Raw genomic sequence first — 21,805 nt, forward strand, 5'->3', positions numbered from 1 at the left:
TTAACTGCCTTTGCTCCAATAATATTGAGGGATCAAGGCCATTCCTCCTGGGTCTTGCTGTAATGAAAGATGGGGTTTTAACCATTCTTTAAAAGCAGTGAATCTTTTCAATTCTTTTTCTCCTGAAAGCTCTTTCTATCAGATGTATTTTGATAGAGTTAGAATCATGTCCCTGTTTTCTTACTAAATGTTCCTATTTATATGTTAAAAAAGCTGGCAGGTTTGCAAGTACTGAAAAAAAAATCTCAAGGGGACAGCATTCAAAGTGAGAATTCATGAATATCCCTTTGGCTAGCTATGCCTGCAAATCTTACAGAGATCTGTGACACTCTTATTCAGCGGAGTCCAACTGGGAACTGGCATGTTCTGTCTGTGTAGCCCTTTGCTCTCTGCATCAGTAGAGAAGGAAGTCATCCTTGAGCCCCATGGAGGGGAAGGACATGGGTGCTCTGGTGCAGTTAGAGGAGGAGTTGTGATTACAGCTGGAGAGTAGGCTCTCTGTAGGGATTCATAAAACCTGGATCACTTGCATGAAACTGGGCTACTGCCAGTGTTTTCATTGGTTCTTGATGAAGAAATTCAGGATTGGGGAAACCTTTCTGAGCTCAGCACTAATATAGACATCACTAGAAATCTGTTTCGGCTTTTGCTGGTTTCTTCTTTTTTAACACTGACTTACAGAATACAAATCACCGTATTGCACTGTGCATCCTTAATACAGAAAGCAATTATAGTCACTGCCAAATCAAAAGCATCTGCCTGAGGGAAGATCTTGCAGGTCCAGGCTGGGAAGGTGTTGCTGTGAGGTAGAGCAGTGATGGGTTATTCCAGTAGTGTTCTGTTATGTGGCTCAGCTCAGTTCACTTCTTCTGATCATGCCTGTTTGGTTCCCTACACCTCCATCTTACATTTTTTCTACATTCCCCTAAATTCTTGGATGAAAAAAGCCTCAGCAGCTGAGAAGGTCTGGAAGAACTACTGTCAGCTGCCACAGATCACATAAAGCACTGCAAGGGCTGTAGGGTGTAGGAAGAATGGCACCACTCAAGATACTGATCCAAATTTTTTTACCTGACTGGAAATCACTAAAGCCTGAGAACATACACAAAGAAAACTCATTATTATACTCAATGGGCAGTTGGGTTTGTATCCCATCAGGTTTCCTTTATGTTACAGTGTAGCTGGACAAAGCAGAGTCTTGCCATACCAATAGACATCGTCTAAAAGCCTGGAAATATTTCCATATAAAGAGAGATGGAGGGACCACAGCTGCTTGATTCAGAAAGCAAATAAAAAAAGTAAATGTATGAATAGAGTCAACAGGGAGTGGAAGATGCACGATATAATAAATGTTTTAGAAAATCAAGGTCTCCTATTTATTCTTGAGCACAATGGCAAAACAAGGCAATTTGAAATGGAAGTGAAAAGCAGCATATCCTGAGTGGTATATTATTAATTTATGGTATTGATTGGTGCCTCAAAATGAAGGATTTAGTAAAAATAAAAACAAGAAAAAATCTGTGTATGGAGAACAAGAAGATCAAAACCTGATAGACAGCACTGGATGACACAAGCCATGGGAACAGAAGGCAGGGCCCTAATTAATTGGCAGTGGGTTTCTTGTCTCTTCCTTTTGGTAGTAATCTGAACAGGACTCTGAGATGGCCAGTTCATTTCTCTGGTCATGTGTTGCAATGCTGTACAGACAGCCTTAGGCATGATTTTGCTAAAATGCTTAGTATGGCTTGTGTGTATCCACATTTCCAGCTAAAATATGTGTGATGTGACTTCAGTTGCATGCACTATGGACAAGTTGTTGTCAAAAATAGTTGCTTTTCACAGCCTAAGCCATACTAGGGACCATGAATTTGGCAAGAAACAACCGAAGAGGAGTATACTCATTCCTAAGGTAACTCCACTGACCTTGCTAGAGCTGATTCAGAGTTCAGTCTAGCCTTGACCTGTTTTTCTGTAGTTTGCAAGTCATGTGGCTGGAGAACTGTTTCTGCTGTTCCAACCATCTTCGTTCAGGTAATAACAAAACAAGTAAAAATAGTTCAGGGAAGGGTGACAAACATGATTGGAGCAGAGAAAAACTCTCACATCAAGCGAAATTAATAAGGTTGGGGTTGTTTCCCTTAGAGATAAGTAAAAAGGAGACATAAAAAAGGAGAAAAAATAATAAGTAGTCTAGAAGGACTCATCCACATACCCCTTGAGATCCACTATAGGGCCTTTAGAGGTCCACAACCACATAATCAAAGGAAGTTGCTGCTACCTGCAGCTCTCTGCCAGCTGACTGCACAGCTGGGCTCTCTGCCCTGTGCCTTTTGGGTTATAAAGGCTGAAAATCATTAGTGTAGGGAAGGCCGGGCAGGTGCAGCTGTTGTCCGTATTTCCCACCCATGAAAATAGAGGTAGTCACAGAAAGTCTGAGAATATTCCAAGTCAGAGGAGAGGGAGATACTTTTCAACATAATTCACAAACATCCTTGGAACCAGGCAATAAATAACATTTGAGGAGATCATGGTTTGCAACAACACTTTCCTGGGTTATAATAGTTGTTGGTAAAGCTGGGTGCAGCTGTGCAGGCTAGGGGAGGCTGCACACTGGTTTCTCCATCCCGTGAGCCAGGCTGGGTACTCCAGTGGGTGGTGATAATTAGAGGGATACTACCCTCAGCCTGATGCTGTGAATCTGACCCTGGTTATGCTAACAGGCATGTTAGCATGTTTTCAACAGCTTACAGTAGTTAAGGCTTAGGAGGAGTCCTAATGTGGCACATTCATTATGCCACCTCTGCTTAATGCAGGGATCTCATGTCTAATGCTGGCCATCTGTCTGCTGTTGGGGTGGGATGGACAGGATGAGATGGACTGTGGCTGCAGCTCCTGTGCTCCTGGGTCTGCATCTGCAAGCACCAGGGCCCTATGACCACCCTGAACCAACAACAATTAATTTTTTTCCCCAACAGGGAAATAGCTCCTACCTTGACTCCAAAACCAGCTATGTGTTATTCTGAAGAGAAGTTTTTGTGAATAATTTCATTTTAGAAAGGAGTCAATGCTCTTAAAAGGGATCCTCCCATGCTGTTTTAAACTCCATCCTTTCTTAGTTACATCTCATTCCTGTGGCTAAGAAGACCACCTAGTAGCCTTTCATATCAATCAGGAACGAATGTAACACCAAAGTCATAGAAGTCTGAAAGCTAGAAATGGAAATAGACTGCAATTATGTGACATGTATTGAACCTTACTAGCAGCAGTTTATTAAATGAGTGAGTGCTCCTCAACCTGATATTCTCACCTCCTGCCTAACTGCCTACCCTACTGTTTGCCTTGGGCTTGGCATAACTTAGAATCTTTTCTATATCTGTGTTTTACAACCACTTTGATAAGCAGGTAGGTGATATGGCATTGTGTGATGCAGCTTTCCCAACTAATCCAGTCTCCCTGTTTAAAATTAGCATCAGTCTCACAGGAACACATACAGCCTAGAGCAGGCTGACTGTAGCTGCTGGCTGAGGCACTCAGGCTGGTGGAGATCTAGGCTATTGTTTCTGTGTCAGTGTTTCAATATTGTACAGTAAGTTGCTTTTATTTGCATGAGCAATTTGATAATTGATGAACTGAATAAGAATCTCCTGCTCTGTTGACGCTGCTTGCTTTACAAGAATGAAATTTGTAGTCACTCGCTCTTTTACAACTCTGAGTACCTTGTTTGACACTTATAGAGTTATAACACAAAGCTGGGAAGTGGGAGACCTGCCCTCCACTGCCTTCACTGCTGAAGGACAACTTCATTTCCCTTAATCGCCTTTCACCGACGAAAAGCCTGAGCCAGCAGGTGGGAAGACGCCTGGCTGCTTCTGCAGGATGCACAGTTTACTGGATGGGAAACTGGATACACAAAGACTGGCAGCAAGCATGCTTCCCAGGAAAAGGTAAGGCTAAGGTGACTGAGGCTTCAGTCATGCTGGGGAGTTAGCTGCCTGAGTCAAACTGTTATCCGGCCATGAGAGTCAACCCAGCTTTTGTATGTAGCCTGTGGCAGCGTGGAAAGCAGTATTCACAGAGGGGTGAAACTGGGTCAGAGTGAACATGGTTTTACATGGATTTGCAGTAGACAGGCAGCAGAAACAAGTAATCAGTTACCATGGTTCAATTGGTGTTTAGTAACTCTGAGGGTGATGGTGAGATATCATGAGACAAAGTCCTAAACACGTCACCTCATGCCTCTGTGTTTCACAGGCAACAACAATCGTAACAACCTCTGAGAACTCACCCAAACGAGTTCCCTAAGCAGCTGATAATAGTGGTGTACTTTCTCAGTAAATTAAATTTCATGTCAGTGTACCTCATTCAATGACTATTACTTTGTTTGCCGCATGGCTTCAGCAGCAGGGATGGAGATTGCCACATCCTCACTGTTTGCTCAGTGGTTCACTCACAGCACACCTGAGTTTGTAACCCAGCAAGCCCCAGAAATGATAAAAATGCATTTATCGTGCCTGGGCTGAGTACTCTGGTGGGTCCCTTACTGCCCAGCAAACACCCACAGACACGTCTGTCATTTGGGAAATGGGAAGGACCAAGGCAGTTGCTGAGGCATCTCAGGGCCAAGCCCTGGCGATGGCAGTGGATCCCTGCTGCCAAGCCTGGTGGGAGATCTGAGTCTCTGGGACTTTTTTTTTAACTTCTCTTTCTTCCTTATAGAGTATTTGAATTCCAGGAGTTTATTGTTCTCTTAGTATAAGGGAATCTACACAGATCATTCTTGTTAACAGCTGTTAATGGGAATTTTATTCTTAAATCTCCTGTGTTTGGAAGCACCATTTAGTTTTCAGAGCAAACTCAAATGTGTAAGCATTCATGGGGAGAAAAAGAAACAAGACCAGCCTCTCCACTTCCTAGCTGATATTACACAGCCTTCTCTGATTAGTTTTTAAAAACTATTTTTAGCTTAAGTATGTAGCATAGAGCCCTAGACACAAAGCTTGATGGTGCTTATCACTTCAAATGCAGTATCAACAACCTTCTCCCCAAAAGAGCAGGCTGTGGGTGTATAAGGGACTCCCTTTTTTCCTCCTGCAGTGAGTCTTTACTTTTTATATCAAAGGGTTTGACTGCAGCAAATCCCCCAGCTGCTTCAGCCTGACTCCAGAGATGGCTGAGGCTGCAGGTGAGCTCCCTGCAAAAACTAGGGCACCCCCCAAGTTCAAAGTGAAGCAGCTGGAGCTGGATGGAGTGTGCTCAACAAACGCTTTTCCTTTCGTTATTTTTTTTAAATTTCCTTTACTGTATTATATTACTATATTCCTGTTCTGTTTTACTTCTATTTTTTTCTGACCCAATTAATATCTTTTCACTTAAAATGATTTGTACAGTTGTTAGAGAGAATTTAAGGAGAGAGATAGCAGCTGTAATGCTAAAAAAGCTGGGATGCTTTATCTTGTAGCCCTCTGTGACTGCCGCTCTTTGTGTTCTCAGAGGCCTTTGTACATGCTAAACTTACTTAGGGGAGTTTATCTAAGGAATTTAGGCTGTCATACAGGTCTCAGTTATTAGGGGGGTTGGGTGGGTTTGGGATAATTATGTGAAATTGAGTATAGATGTGGGCAAAAATACTAGTAGAATAAAAGACTATGTAAAGGAATTGCTTTTCTAATGCCCAGACAAAAATAACAGGTTTGTTAAACCTAAAACACATAGGATGAACTTTCTGATGACTAAGTGTAGGAATGCTTACTTAGGCCCCAAATATCAGGTTGCCTTTTCTTTTTTTTTTTTATTTTTAATGTATGTGAACATCATTTGCAAAGTCAAGTGTTAAAAATAATAGTATTGTGAAAAAACTGCAATATTTTTTCAGGTGAGCTTTGAAATTTAGTGTTTGTGTATACAGTTAAGAACATATAAGTTTTTCCACCCCAGCCTCTGTCTCACATCTATTGAGCTCATGTCTTGCGTATTCACTCCTTTCTAAATTAAAAGTTTCTTTAAACTGAGAAAAATTTTCTCAAGGGGTCTTCAGTAGGAAAATGACAGAAAAGATGGCATAATAATTTTTGTGTCTTGGAGATTTTCCCAATTTGAAAAATTCTTAAGCCACACTTCAGAATATGAATGCAAAGGATGAATTATAGAGATATCTGGCAAATTATTTTTATAATAGCTTTAGAAAACTGCCCTGTGTTGCTGCAATTGAGGAGGAATGGCTATATACCATTCCTGCCATACCAGCCAATCTCTAGAAAGGAGTCTGGCTATTCTGTCTTCCTTCTTCTGACAAAATAAGGAAGGCAAGTGTAACAATCTGTATTTGTATTTTATTAACATTCAGAGTGGGTTGGCTTTTCGTATTAATAGCCTTTTAATGATATTCCATGGGAGAATATCCTGTTTAAAGAAAGAGGGAACAGCTGATAAGTTCAAATATAGGAAAAATAATTTAACGTAACTCATGTAGCATGGCAGCATATTGAAATTTATAATGTAACTTGTGCTGCCTCAGTTGTGAAATGCCCTCATCTTTATTCTATTCCATACAGTTTAGTACTCAGCTGAAAGACTGTTATTAATGATTGTTTATCTTTAAAACCTTCAATAACAGTATTATTATGCAGCCCATTTTCAACATTAACTGCATTTTAGAAATAGACTTTGCATTAGATCCCATCAGATTGGCCTCTATCCCAGAGGGCAGATATAAGCTGCTTAAATAACTTCATTATTGCCTGTGTGAATGCTTGTGCAGGCCACTTTGAGACCTGTCAGATGATGGGGCTGGATTGCTGGAGCATGGGCAGGTGGTTGTACCTTTTCACTGTGAGCAGCCACAATGGAAACTCTGGTGGAGAGGGTTTCCTCATGACCACCACCACCCCACCCCCCCACCATAACCCCTAGCAAGGTTTTCCCCACTGTTCTTAGCTCTGCTTCACTTGGGAACATGTTTATGGATGACAGCACATTTACCTCTGATGTGTAGGCAATTTACTAAAGCTGCCTGTCACTTGAGCTAAGGGGAGGAAGGATCGAGAGCTGCAGGGCCACTAAATTCGCTAAAAAGGAAGCACCTAAAAGAATCACGATACGTAAATGAGTACAGAAAAAATAATTCAGTTGCTGCCTTGCTCCTGTTCACCCTGTCTTTCGAAAGAACAATGAAACGTCACACTGCATCTTCGCATGAAGAGCAAAGCTCTCTGTGATTTACGGGATTTACCTTACACGAGGAGAAATCACTCTCCTAATCCATCAGACAGATGCATTTAGCCAATAAAAGGTGGATATTGGAGGGAATAGCCCACTAAATTACCATTACCACATCCTAGAGAGATGTTTCTGAAGAAACAGATCACAAAGGTGTGAGAGAGCAACCAAGTCTCTCATCAGCTCCTGGTTTTGAGTTTGGAAAAGAGACAGAAACAGTTCCTGTCTCTGGGTGACTCACTCAGCTTAGAGTAAGAACTTCTAAAATCTTCTTATCCATTACTGCACAGATGAGAGACACGTGTGCTACACCTGTTGTGTGTTACGTGCACGTGGTATATTGGATGCTGCAGGGGACTTTTCCACAACTGAACCCCCAAAATGCCTCCTGATAAGTGGGGTCAGACCCAAGGGCAGAGGAGAGAAGGCCTGTGCCCCAGGACAGCCTGAAGCATGTGCATGTGCCCTCAGCTGCCCCTTCTTCACACCTGGAAGTAAAATGAGGTTATCCACTCTCTACTGTTTTTGAGTTTGTGGTGTTTCAAATCCCAGCACAGGCTGGGTGAGGTGGTGGGGCTGTTGTGTGGCTCATTGAAGGCTTCGGGTGAGGTGCTGTGGAAGGGCTGGAGCCGGGCTGGCAGTGTGGGGCTGCCTTCCTACCCCAGAAGTTTTTTCGTCCTGGAAGCAGCCTGGCCCTCACACCTGCTCAGCCTCACCTCGGCTCTCTCAGGAACCCCTTAACTCATTAATGTAGCAGAAGGCTAATCAAGCAATTGCAATGCCTTCATATCCATCTGTAGGGAAAAAAACCCCTAACAACTTAATTTGGATTCTGGTTTGGTGACTGGCTTTACAATGAAGAAAATAGGTTTTAAAATAAATCTAGTCTTTACAAAGCAATGAAAGTCAGTACTTCATTTCACACAGTATTGTACATCTCATTTTATTTTTAAGCTAAACCGTCACTAACAAATGTAAGCTACAGATCAGAAAATATTGCATACCTTTGTAACTGATGTAAATATCCAAGGTGTTGGGGTTTTGTTGTTTTTTAATTGCAAGATTTTTTGTGAATTGTGCCTTTTCCTAATTTAAAGTAACGAACATGACTAAATTTGAATTTGGTACATTCCTAGGATCCAGATCCAAAAGCACTCAGGTGTCTTAACTGAAAATTCCTCTAACACTTAAGTTTACAAACTGTGAATCTTAAAAACCACCTAGCATCTATGTAGCCTTTTTACTAATCAATACAAAAGGGATGGAACTTTTCTGCTTCTACAAGTTATAATACACATACAGAGCTCTGATCAGGGTTTCATCAAACATCCCATCAAGGACAAAACCAAACATGCTTCTTGACAGATACAGCCTAAAAGCAAAATGAAAACAATCATAGAATCAACTCTGTTTGACAACTAAAATTTTCAGTCCTAGCCAATAGCAGCTTTTGGATTGCAAATGGTCTCAATACATAAATTGATGTCACTAAGTGGAAAGGGTCACATAAAAACTGGTTTTTTTTTTATTTCCATCAAATTTCATGACAAAGCTAGGAAAACCTAGGCATCGGGTGTTACCTGCTGTATGTTATGGATTTAGATGCATTTTAGCAGCTCTACTTCGGTCTTAGGGCTTTGAAAAATTATCTTAATTTTCACACAGTGAGATCTATAGATTGATATGAATTTATTTTTTTTTTGCTCATTCACACACTTTCTATGGATTGAATATCTTTCAATCTTTTTCTTTTTTTTTTTTATTTGTCATCAATTAAACTGATTATTCTAAATTGAACCTGTTAAGGAAAAATATTCTTTTTTCTGTGAGCACTTACAAATCCTTACAGAAAGGTTCTTGGCTAGAGTGTGGTGTTTCTGGTCCAAGCTAGGAGGAAGGAGGAGGAGGAGCGGGAAACATTTCTTCTCTTCCTCCCACCATGGGAGAGTGTCCAGGGCCCATCCTGGGATAATGAAAACTTTGACTCCAGTCAGGCTTCCCTGGTTTCAAACTTGGCAGTAATGTACCCAGATACTGGATGGTAGCTGGGATAAGACTTAGCTGGGAAGGACTCACTGAATTTCTTCTAATGAAATAATTTCACACCGTCATTTTATGTAATTACACACTGGCATAGGGATCTCAGTCTGCTTTCCTCAAACCCCTGGTGAAAAGGCTTTACTCCAGCCTTTTCTAGGCTTTTAAATATGTTTGTGGAAAAATTCCCAAGGTTTTGGGGTTGCCTTTGTTTGCAAAATAGAAAAGTTTGGACTCTTAGAAACTACCTGGGGAGGAAAAACATTTCCCATTTGACTCTTCTAACAAAACAAACCAATCAAAAACCCAAAAAAGTTTTCCTTTTTTACTTAATTTTAAATGTTGCTAAGAGATAGATACTTCATTCCTTAAAATTGCTTTTTCATGGAACAGTTGTTAGCAGACTAAGCAAGCTGGTCCTGCTGTATTGTAAGGTGCTGCAGACAGGAGGCTCATAAATAGATTGAAAAGAAAAAATTGCTGGGAAATTATTCCTATGAAATTAATAAGGTATTTAAATAGGAGGAGCTGATTTCTGTAAAATCAAGAGTATTTCTGTAAAACCAAGAGTGCTTTTTAATCTTTCAGAAATTCAGTCCTAGAGTGGAACAAGTTCTAGAGGGCAGCTCTCACATCTTGATAAGCGAAAAACGTGGAATAAGTGCATAAAGCAGCAATATCTGTTTTATAAATACATAGAGACAGCTTCATCTCTATAATGTATTTATCGTGCAGCAGTAAAAGCAGTTTGGCCCCATGTCTTGAGGAATAGTAAAGTTTTACTATTACTGCAGTGCATTGGCTGTCCTGCTTAGTGTTACTGTACACCCAATATATATTTTGGGCTTGTAATTGGGGTGTGTTGCGGGGTATTTCTTTATATTTAAATAATTATAGGCCAGATTTTCAAGGACTGTCAATATATCTGGCTGAAATGGAATCAATGGGGCCAAACTCATTTGTATGAGCTAAGGATCTGGTCCTGTATGCTTAAAAATATCCTAATGAGAGAAGGACCCATCTACCTACTGAGAGGTTTTGTAACCTACTTCTGCAGCTCTTCTGCTCCTTTGAGGAAGCTCTGCTGGGCTTCTGGTTCTTCATCTCCTTGGTCTCCCCCATTGCTCACAAAAGCAAATTCCACCAGAGAGCGAGCGAGCAGCTTCTGCATATATTAATAATACACAGCTTAAATTGAGCACTGCATATATCAGACAGGATCATGCAGCTGATTGTGGCACACCAGAGAGACCTTGCCCACCGCATGGGTGGTCAAAATCAGAATGATCAGTTCTTCAAATTGCTTCCAGATGTGTCTGTCTGTGGGAATGCTGTCAGCCATAGCCTGTGAGTGCTCCATCCTTTGACATGCTGGGAATCTAGAGCTGGTCCAAAGAGTGTTTAAACTTGGGATCATATTTAATTTAATAACATGTGCAGACAGTCTGGTGGATCCTAATGCCTAGTGCAGAGCAAAGTCCTACTGCTCCTCTGGTGATGGATGTGTTCACATTGTGTTTCTCCATCTGTTCACTCCATGCAAAGTCACTACACTCTCTGCTGTGCCTCTTCGAGTTCTCCCTAAAAAGGATATAATTAATTTTTAAAAAGCTTTGCAAATATGTGATTGTATTTAAAAACAAACAAACCCCCAAACTAAGAAGCTGGAGGGTTGCTGAGTAGCTGTGAGCTTAGTGAAAGAAATTGTCCATGGGAGAGAGAAAACAGAAGCAGAAATACTACCCTGCCTGGCCACCTATAAAACAACTCAACCACTTCTCGTTTACTTCCAGGTGATTCACCACATCCCAGTGACAATCAAAATGGATCAAAAGGATCACAACTGAAATAGTGCCAGTTTTTCTCAAAGGGATCCTGGGGTGCCCTGTTTGGGTATAGATGTCTATGCTCCAGAGCCCTAAAACCTGGGGAGGTGAGGCTTAGCTTTTAAATGCCTGTATTCCCCATCCTCTGTAGCATTCTGTTAGGCTGCCAGTACACAGAAGAGTGAAAGGCCACAGTCATCCCTAACATCCTGATAATCAAATAATATTCAGTGTTAAAATGGTGTCCTTGAGAAGTGACTCTGCTCATATGGAGCTTGTTTGTAGGAGTGTAAAATCCCCACAGAAACCTTGTCTCTCATGATGGCTGCAAATGGCAGGTGGAAAATCTGATTGGGTTATTGCAGATGGATGGATAAACACCAAAGTATTTAGATCCACAAGTGAGACCTCCCTCCTTTTCAGAGGAGAATATGGGGCTCCAGGAAGGAGTCTGGTGTCTTTGTGCTAGTTTCGGAGTTAAACCAACCTTTCAAGGGAAACAATGCTAATAGACTCATTGCTTTGGCACATGAGCCCTGCTGGAAAGAAAGTCTGTTAATCCCCTCTATAGTCTCTCTATTTATACCCTAAGGCTGCACATAAACTGGCCAAGTACAAGAACAAAAGCTGACTAGAAATATCTCCTGTAGTTGTTCTCATGAGTTATTATCCCTTTCATTAAGGAGCAGGCTAAGAACAACCTCTGTTAAGGACAATGCTCTGCAAAGAAATGTGATTATCATGCTGATTTAGGTGAAACTTGGTCCTGTGGCTTGCCTCTCCCTGTGCCTTGACTGCCCATTTTCCTTACTGTGCTTTTAAGTGGTGATGTCATCAGTCAGGTTGAAGGACTGCCCTGTCCCTTGGTCCTCAGCAACATCAGCATCAGCCTACAAGTGAAGTTTGTCTTCTCATTCATTACATTAAGGCATTTGGTACTTTATGACATTTGGTAATATAATTTTTACAATAAAAATAAAAATTTGGACAATGTATTTGTATGTCATCTTAGAGAAGGGATCTTCTAGAGAAGGGCAAGGTGTGGGACTGCTCATCAGATTACTAATGTCCTTTCTGTTGTTTCTTATGATAATTTTAGAAATTAATATATGTGAAAATTCATTTGTTTCTTTAATATATCTGAAGCTCATTAATAATTGGGATTATCTTCTCTTCGGTTTTTATTTAATGAAAATAAAAATCTACACCAACGTCTTCTTTCACTGTGACTGAATGGAGATGCACCTTCTTGATCTGGAAGGTAATACAGCTGAGGTTCTTCTGTGTCAGTCAAATTAAAAGAGGAAAACAGACCAAAGATGGCTTTTCTGATCTTTCTGCAAAGTACATTTCCAGAGGCTCTTGGAAAACCTCATCCTTCATTGAAATGCAACATGCACTTGACTGAGAAGATGCTTTGAAAATGTAGAGAGCAAACAACTCCTCCAGTGATTTTGTTGGAGAAAAAGGAGCAGGGGGAATCCATCATACTTGGTTATACTGAGCATGAAATGTTCTCTTTGGAAAGCTGTTTGTCTGCATCAAGAATAACTGTGTTGTACCTTGTGTTCCTCCATTTAGAATTGTTAAAAAGATCAGGCTAGACTTATCTGTAAGAGTTTTACAAATGCTGACCAAATGTAACATTTCCATTCACATATTACCAGTATGATTGAGAATAATTCATTAGATAATGTGGACTTAAGGGGTCTATTAGCAGAATCATGGAGATTCTTGAAGTAAAGTAGTAAATTACTTTTTCAGACCATGTGTTTACAATTTTCCCACCTTTCCAGTGTTGGGCAATCAAAAATTTTATCTACAGCATACCCTGACCTTTCAAGTCACAATCCCATTTAAGGCCAGACAACAGCAATTAATGAAATCAATGCAAAGAGCCATACATTAATTTGTGGGATTTTTTTTGTACTCCTTAAGCTATTTGTGAAAGGAGAGTAAGTTACTCTAATAATGGCTTAATTATAGGTAGGCCAGATGAGGCTGTTGGTGTTTAAACATAGAATGTTTCTATTAAAGAGATGAAACTCCTGTCACACTGGAAAGATAAAGAAAAAAAGGATGATGAGATGAAGAGTGGTAAGTGTTTAAGCTCATGTCTGAGGCTGACTGGGGCCAGATGTTGAACTTAGATGTGGTGGTTGCTGGATTCTTACGAGCTTGCAGCTGCTGAGAGATCACACTAGTGTGGGGCAGAGAACTGCTCTCATGTCATTTTGACCATAAGCTCCAAAGTACAAGTATAGGCAGTCCTCCTTCTTTGGAAAACTAAGTGAAAACCTGAAGCAGTGGGAGAAAGCAGAGATTTGGGAATTTTTGCACAAATGTGACTTATTATGAGATTACACAGTGGGTGTATTGGGTATTTCTAATTTTTGTAAAAGCAAGACAAACTAGAGTATGTTTATTAGGTCATGTGCACAGATTGGGCAATTCTGAAGCTGGAGGGGGAAAAAGCTACCACCTCAAAATCAAGGTTTGGGCATGCTTTTATCTTATTCCTGGGCGAAGAAGAGGGAAGTTGGAGACCCTCTTGGCCACCACACTGAATATAGTCTCTTTGGGCTTGGCTGTCTGAACTCATAGAACATCTCCTGTGCATTAAATTAAATTGCACAGAGCCACTAACGCCCATATAGGACCTATGGTAGCAAATAGGAGAGAAGAACCACTGGGAATGTCCTGACTGATTATTGTAAGAATTTCTTTCTCTATTAAAATGTCCATTTAAATATTTAATAAGTTTTTATTTTCCTGAGAATTCAGCTTTAATTGAAGAGGGATGTCTGGAAAATGGAAGAGGTATATTCCTGAGCCAGCTGTTTGCCAGCATTATTAGAAGCTTTTTGAGAAGCCACTTGTGAGAACTAGCCTTGCTCTGTCACAGGTCCTCTCAATTCCTCCTGGCCAAGCCTTGGTGGATGTTCAGCTTCCTCAAGGAGTTAGAATTTGGCCCCCTTCCACTTTCCTCCTGGCTCCGCCTCTGCATTTAGAAGATGCATACTCACAAGTTAAGACATCACATATTGCTCGCTCCTGCTCTAGCACAGGTAGGATTTAGTATTAATCTTTCTTTACTCAACAGTAGAAGTTGTATTTAATATAAGATGTTAAATTTAATACTGATAAATTGAGCACTTTCTTAATGTATGTTCACATTGTCTTAGCCTATTATATATGTGCTATACAGATGTGATGCATTGGCTTTGTAAATACACAAATAAAGATGAGAATAAAAAAAGCATTTGCAAACCAAGTTATTATTCTGTGAAGCAATGGAACTTTGAGAGCTGTAGTTCGTTCCATACAAGGCTGAGGATGGCTCAGTTGATCTAATACATCATTACCCCTGAGAGGACAGGTTTGATCCCCCAGCTTCTGGGACTGCATGTTCCCTCACCCCTTGCTCTGGTTGTGGTGCTGTTTGGATCTGTAATGAGCCAGGTTGACTCAATGATCCAGAATAAAACTGAATGAATAAAAATGGGGTAATTTTCTGATGGGTTGATGAGTTGAATTATCTTCACAAAGGGCCTGAGGAATGCTGTGCGTAGCGCAGATTGATGGAGAGGGAGAATGATGACCTTTTGTCAGCAGAGATCTGTTAGACCCACTCAACTGCCTCTTCCAACATCCCAGCCAGGATGCCAGGACACAGGTCCATGAGAGTTTGAAGCATTCCAAATGGGTCCTACATTCTTACCCTGCTATGCCGTGACATAGTGCCCTGCTCTTTCTGTGCACCAGCAACTTTGTTCACTGGCCCTGTGATGAGCTGGTAGAAGACTATTCAGTATTTGTATGATTTTAGTTAGGTCTCTCCCACTTTTGCATCTAGAGCTGGTCTTTCAGGATGTCAAGTGAACACAAGTGATCGTGGAAAAATGTGCAGGAAAGCTTGCTTAGGGACACAGGAGGTGATTGAGCTATGGCAGGGGTGGCTTAGCTAACTTGAAGCTGTAGGCTTCAGTGCTATAACACACCTGTTTTCTGCATTTTTGTTTCCCTTTTGTTTGGGTGAATTTGAGAGGCACAGTTACATTTTTGTATCTGACAGATTTTTAATCTGTACAAAGCCATATGTGTACTATGGACCTAACTCTGATACCTAGGTTGCAAAAGTCTCTTCTTACCCACAAGATATTGAGAGGATGCTACAAGAAGAATCATCTGTCTAAAGAACAAAGGTACATCAATAATTTTAATAAGTTTATACATAGACATGACAACAAAACCCCAAATCACTAACTCATGTTTGTTCATCAAAAATGTCCACAGTTGGTCCAGTTTGATAAGGTACAAAAATTAGCAAATAACTTGTCGTAGATTCTGATATGGCTAAACCAGCCTGTAAGAAACGGGTGGACCTATATTTCAAGGTCCATTCATGTATCAAGTACAGTGTTCAGGAAAAATTCCAGTACTGTTCCCATATGTACCACAGATCATACTTTAACTGCTTGCTACTTTGGGCATACTTATTGTAGTAAGGTCCCCCTACTTGACTGAGTTTGTAGTGCAGGTGATAACTCGGTGAGCTATGCACAACTTCTCTGTGCCTGGGAATGCTAAAGGCTATTGGAGAACTAGAGCAGACATTATCTTTGATTCAGCATCAAAACCTGTTTTCATTACTTGGTCTCAACTGCTGAGGACAGCCCAAATCCTCCAGCACTGGAGCTTTCAATAGGACATTGTTTGTTCTGCTGCACTGTCAATAAGATGTCATTACTTGAGCTGCAAGATAAGAAAGGATTTGTTAATGGCTCCTCCTGGGGGATGGTGACATTTTTTTTCCCCTTATAGATCAGGAAAAAGTATGGGAGCATGCTGACAAGGAAAGAAAATCCAAGTGTGGTTTATTTTTTTGTATTTGCACCTCTCAGTTAAAGCTTTAAGTTATGAAGAGCACAAATGCAGCCTTTTTCTTTTATTTGTAGTCATGTGCACAAACAGTGATATAATGATTGGTGTGCATAATGTATATACCTTTTTAAGACATAAAAAGAGATACTTTAGGGTCTTTTAAAAAGAAAACTGCTGTGAGCTGTAACAGGTCTGTAACCTATTGTTAATCTGGAATTACAGTACTCTAGGAGAGGCAGATCACTTTTTGCCTTTTCTAGATCTAACTAATTAGTTACTAATTAACAGCAGATATGGAAAGAATTTTTCAGCTCTTGCTTTGGCATAGCTGTCAGTGCTGTAACCTAGAGGCTACATGGCCAGGAATAGGGCTGCTGCTGCCATCACACTGTGACCTCTGCCTCTGGCCAAAATCTCCTGCAAATACCCCTGTCTGGTGTCACCTCTGTCCCCAGCTGCATGGCAGGTTCCTGCAGGCTTCTGTCATGAAAATCCCTGGTTGTCCTGGGGGTTTTTTTGGCAATCTCTGAAATAACAGTGTGGTATTTTTTCCAAAACCACATTTAGGACAATGGTTAAGGGCCCAATTCTGCAAATTTTTAGCCATCCATATAATCTTCTATATAGTTAAAGACATGAACACCCAGAGAGCATGTCTGAACTTGGAAAATTCACTTGGCTTCAGGTGAAGCATGAGCTCAAGGTACAATAGCTACCCCTGAATAGGGATATTCAGAGACCCAGACTAGGTGCCAAGACCAGCCCAACTTGTTTGCAGTTGTGCAGGGCATTGTTAAAGACACAACCCTGCCACTTCAGCTGTGTAACCAGCTCAAGTAGGCAGGCAAGTCCTTCTTTTTTAAACTCACTAAAATAGCTGTGGGATGAGGAGCACATTTGGTCACGTTTTGGTAGACTTCTTGGGGCAGAGGCTTTCCCACTGCTGGGCTGCCTCTCCCACTGCCTCATCCCTACTTCCCACCCAGCATGACCCTCTGTTGGGCTAGCTGTGTGGCCACAGCCATCTGTGCCAGCACGGGCATGTGTGTGGCTGCACTGCCCCACCCAGCAGACAGCTGTACAAAGGGGCTGGCAAGAGGCAGTCCCAGGGTGGCAGGGAGAAGGCAGGAAGAAGGCTTATGCTGGCATGGCTGCCAAAATATTTTCACAGAACAAGTAACCTTAATCCCTGGCTCACCTCTTGGTAGCCAGGGTGCTCCGAGCTCTGTGAAACCTCATAACATGACAAACCCCAAGCGCCATTGATCCTCAGAGGAGGGGGTGAATGTTCAGGGCTGAATGCTGGGCTGGGGGGTATTGGTCACAATTTCCATTGACTTGCCAGGCTCCAGCAAGTGAGGATCCTGCAGTGCCCTCACCACAGAGACTTACAAGATACTGCTCACTCTGAGCAGCCAGACCGGTTTAGAAAATGACTGCATGAACGAGCACAATATGGCTGTAACAGGAGACCAAACAGGATCCCAGAGAATGGGGAGGTAAGGCGATAGCCACAGGTGGCTGTGGCTCCCAGCACAGCTTATTTAGCCACTTATTGTGAGAGGTCCATCCAAAAGCTGAGAAATTATGTGAGACATGGATACTATGTGAATATCTAAAACCAACAACAACGACAACAACAAACCAAAAAAACATTATGCTATCATGGTTGGCTGTAATTTCTCCTGTGTTGCACAATTTAGTATATGAGTTTCTTCCCCCCACCCTCCCTCGTGTTCCCCCCTCATTACAAATATGCTCTTCATATGCTAGAGGTGGCTTTTTGGTGTCCTGGCCTGTGCATACTGCACCATGGAATGCAGTGGGATTTTCTCTGTGGTCTGTGATGTGTACTTCTTCTTATTTTTCTTCAGCATTTAGGATATTACCATAACCTACATATTTGTAAAGAATAGTATATCTTGACACGATTGATGCAATTACTGACCAATAAACTGTAACTTTAATCCTAGCAATTAGCATTGCTTTTACAGGATAGTTGTATGAGAGAATGCAACAGAAATTGTAGAAAGCAACTTTAAAAGGCTCTTGTTTTGATGCACTTCCTGCTTGCAAATAAAAACCACTTTCTTCAACTTTCCTGAAAAGAATCTTTTACTATTATCAGGCTACTAAGACACATTATTTTCTTATGAGGAAAGTTTTAGTCGAAGCCATGTGGAGGTTATTTATGACTAACTACATCCATATCTTTTCAGTGTTTTTTGTACCTGCTACTGGTCCATGGTTAAGGTCCATATAAATGCAAGTAAAAACAAAGCTTGTAGCCAACAGCATTTGCTCCCCTGTATTGGAAAAGCAGCCTTATTTAGTAGATAGGAAATGATAGAGGGGTATACCAGAGAAAAATCTTGACTTGGCGTGAATTGCTGATACCTTTGCTGATATCTCTGGTGATCTGCAGGCAGAGCACACTAACAAGGTAGAGTGAACTGGGTGGGGCAGAGCACAGCACACCTTCATCTGGCATGTATTGACTATCCAAAATAAGTGCAATTCATCTTCTCTGTGACAGAAATAATTAAATTCTAGTACCACCAGAAGTAATAGGCAATTTTGACTATTTTTGTATTAAATAGCAAAACAACTAAAGCCTATTCTTTGAATGATTTTAAATGTATCAGTCAATCTAAAACCACACCATCCTCATTTAGATTCAGGCTGTGATGATACTATATCCTTCTGCTTATAGAACAATAGTCCTTACTATGTTTATTATGACGTTTGTTTTGTTTTTTCTCTGACATAGCAAAAATCAATGCAAGAGTGGCAGGACAGTGGGGGTACTGCCATGTGTAAGACACGCAGCCCTTAGGGAGAAGAAACCAGGTTGGAAGTGGTAGTACTTCTGCTTCCACAGCTATCAGAAAAGCAAATCCTGGGAATCCCTAAGCAAAATAAAACCAACTCAACTCTCTACAGAAGGTCTCTGCAGTGGTCTCTTAAAATTACGCTCTAACTTTCCTGTTCTCTAAGATTACAAAAGGATTTTCTTGAAGCAGAGAGGAAGAGTTAGAGCAGAATCAAGTTGCCGAGTTGGAAAGGACCCACAACAATTATTGAGTACAACTCCCAGCCCTGCACAGGACCATCCCAAGAGTCACACCTTGTGCCTGAGAGTATTGTCCAAACGCTTCTTGAACTCTGACAGGGTTTGTGTTGTGACCAGGTCCCTGGGGAGCCTGTTCCAGCGCCCAACCACCTTCTAGGGGAAGAACCTCTTTCTAATGTCCAACCTAAACCTCCTCTGACACAACTTCAGGCCATTCCCTTGGGTTCTGTCACTGGTCACCACAGAGAAGAGATCAGTGTCTGCCCCTTCTCTTCCCCTCACAAGGAAGTTGTAGACTGCAATGAGATCTCCCCTCAGTCTCCTCTTCTCCAGGCTGAACAGACCAAGTGACCTCAGCTGCTCCTCATACAGCTTCCACTCAAGGCCCTTCACCATTGTTGTTGCTCTCCTTTGGACACTCTCTAGTGGCTTAATATCTTTCTTATGTTGTAGTCCCAAAACTCCACACAATATTCAAGGTGAGGCCGCCCCAGTCCAGAACAGAGCGGGACAATCTCCTCCCTCAACCAGCTGGTGATGCTTTGCCTGATGCCCCAGAGGACATGGTTGGCCTTCCTGGCTGCCAGGGCAGCTGACTCATATTCAACTTGCCATTGACCAGGACCCCCAGGTCCCTTTCCACAACACTGCTTTCCAGCATCTCATTCCCCAGTCTGTACATATATCCAGGGTTGCCCCATCCCAAGTGCAAAATTTGGCACTTCCCCTGGTTGAACTTCATACGGTTGGTGATTGCCCAGTCCTCTGATTTGTTGAGGTCTCTCTGCAGGGCCTCCCTGCCTTTGAGAGAGTCAACAGCTCCTGCGAGTTTTGTGTCATCTGCAAACTTGATTAGTATCCCTTTCTGTCCTGTATCCAAGCCATTTATGAAGATGGTGAAGAGCACAGGGCCCAAGATGGAGCCCTGTTGAACCTCACTAGTGACAGGTCACCAGTCTGATGCTACCTCATTCACTATTATCTTCTGTGCTCAACCTGTGAGCCAATTGCTCACCCACCATGTGATGTGTTTAAACACACATGGTTTGTGTTTAAACCACGGATCAAAACCCATGTTTTTGATCCAGAAGGATCCTGGGAGAGATAGTATGGAAAGCTTTAATGAAATCCAAAAAGATGACTCCAACTGGCTTCCCTTGATCAACTGGGCAGGTTACTTTGTCATAAAAGGAAATCAGGTTTGATAACCGGGACCTTCCTCTCATGAAGCCTTGCTTGCTGTGACCAATGACTGCATTGTCTTTCAGGTGTTTTTCAATACCTCCCAGAACAATCTTCTCCACAACTTTACCAGTCACTGAAGTGAGACTGACAGGCATGTAGTTTCCAGGGTCCTGCTTTTTAGCCTTTTTGAAAATTGGGACAACATTTGCCAGCTTCCAGTCAGCTGGGACCTCTCCAGATTCCCAAGACCACTCAAAAATCATTGAGTATAGGCTTTGCAATGACATCAGCCAGCAATTTGAGGATTCTTGGATGAATCCCATCAGGCCTCATAGATTTGTAGGGATCCAGCTGGAGCAGATTCTGCACAATTTCAGGGTCGACTGGGAGTTGATCATTCTCGCAGTCATGGTCCTCCAGCTCAGGGCACTGTGACCCCCTTGGTCCATCATCTGTGTTGAAGACAGAGGCAAAGAAAGCGTTAAACACCTCTGCCTTGTCTCTGTCCCTGTTTGTGAGGTGACCATCTTCATGCTGGAATAGGCCAATGATATTTCTATATTGCCTATTGCCATTGATACACTAGAAAAAACTCTTTGTATTGTCCCCCACATTTCTGGCAGCTTCAACTCCACTTGAGCTTTGATCACACAAATTTTCTCCCTACAATGGCAAGCAGCATTTCTGTATTCTTCCCATGCCACTTGACCTTGCTTCCACTGGTGATACACCTTCCTTTTTTGCCTTATTTCCAAGAGAAAATCCCTGCTCAGCCAAGCTGGCCTTCTGCCTCACCTGCTTGACTTCTGACATTTGGAACTGCCTGCTCCTGTGCCCTTAGGAGGCAATGTTTAAAAAGTGACCTCAGATGGACCCCAGCACCTGCAAAAACAGCAGAAGCAGAAGAGAACTGACAGCTGGCTGTATGGATGGCAAGGAGAGACAGAGTGGACTGCCTGGAGGTGGGAGCACCACAGACTCAGTCAAGATGAAGAAATAAATGATGACTCTGAAACATAAGACAGGGTTTATCATGACATGAGTGAAAGGGTACAAAGACCTAAACTGTTTATTTGTATGAGAACATAATGGTCCTTGTCATCAACTTGGTGTTGGAAGGAATGACTTCCATCAAGGAGATGCATTAAAAAGCAGGAGATAAATTTCAGCAATAGTAACAGTTTAACGGAAAAAGATTGAAAAAGAGGATGAATATGGAAATTAGACAGGGATGACATTGTAATAATTTAAACATGGCATTTGGCAGCAGAAGTATCGTTCACAGAAAAACACACAATGCTAACTGACATCAGATGTACTGTTATTTTAAAATAGACTTTAATGACAATAAATATAAAGAAATCTTAATATTCAGAAACTAACAGCGAACATTCTTAGAAAAAATACAAAACATACATTCTTACATTCTGAATTTTATCATCATATACACAGTCTAAAACAGTGACAATAGTCTGTAACTTATGGTCTTGTTAATGCAGTGAAACTGTCACTGGTCCAAATTCACCCTGACTTCAACGGATCTGTACAAAGTAAGAGTCTGGCCTACATATCAAGTGTGAAAAAA

General features: G+C 41.6%; 1 protein-coding gene across 4 annotated transcripts in view; it reads right to left on the reverse strand.

Moving 5' to 3' along the window:
- The window catches only part of ANO6 (anoctamin 6), a 128,067-nt gene that overhangs the window by 32,786 nt on the left and 73,476 nt on the right, over positions 1-21,805 (reverse strand). The window contains exon 20 of one of the 4 annotated variants that reach the window (XM_051795779.1): positions 8,227-10,417. The exons of 1 other annotated variant lie outside the window; for it this stretch is intronic. In XM_051795779.1, coding sequence (XP_051651739.1) covers positions 10,298-10,417 — 120 coding nt within the window. In that variant the 3' untranslated portion in view covers positions 8,227-10,297. 2 more of the 4 variants (XM_051795780.1, XM_051795778.1) reach the window with 2 other exon arrangements.

Source organism: Manacus candei, unplaced genomic scaffold (assembly GCF_025592945.1).
Source record: "Manacus candei isolate 608988 ecotype Guabito, Panama unplaced genomic scaffold, ASM2559294v1 h1tg000043l, whole genome shotgun sequence".
NCBI classification, from domain to species: Eukaryota; Metazoa; Chordata; class Aves; order Passeriformes; family Pipridae; genus Manacus; species Manacus candei.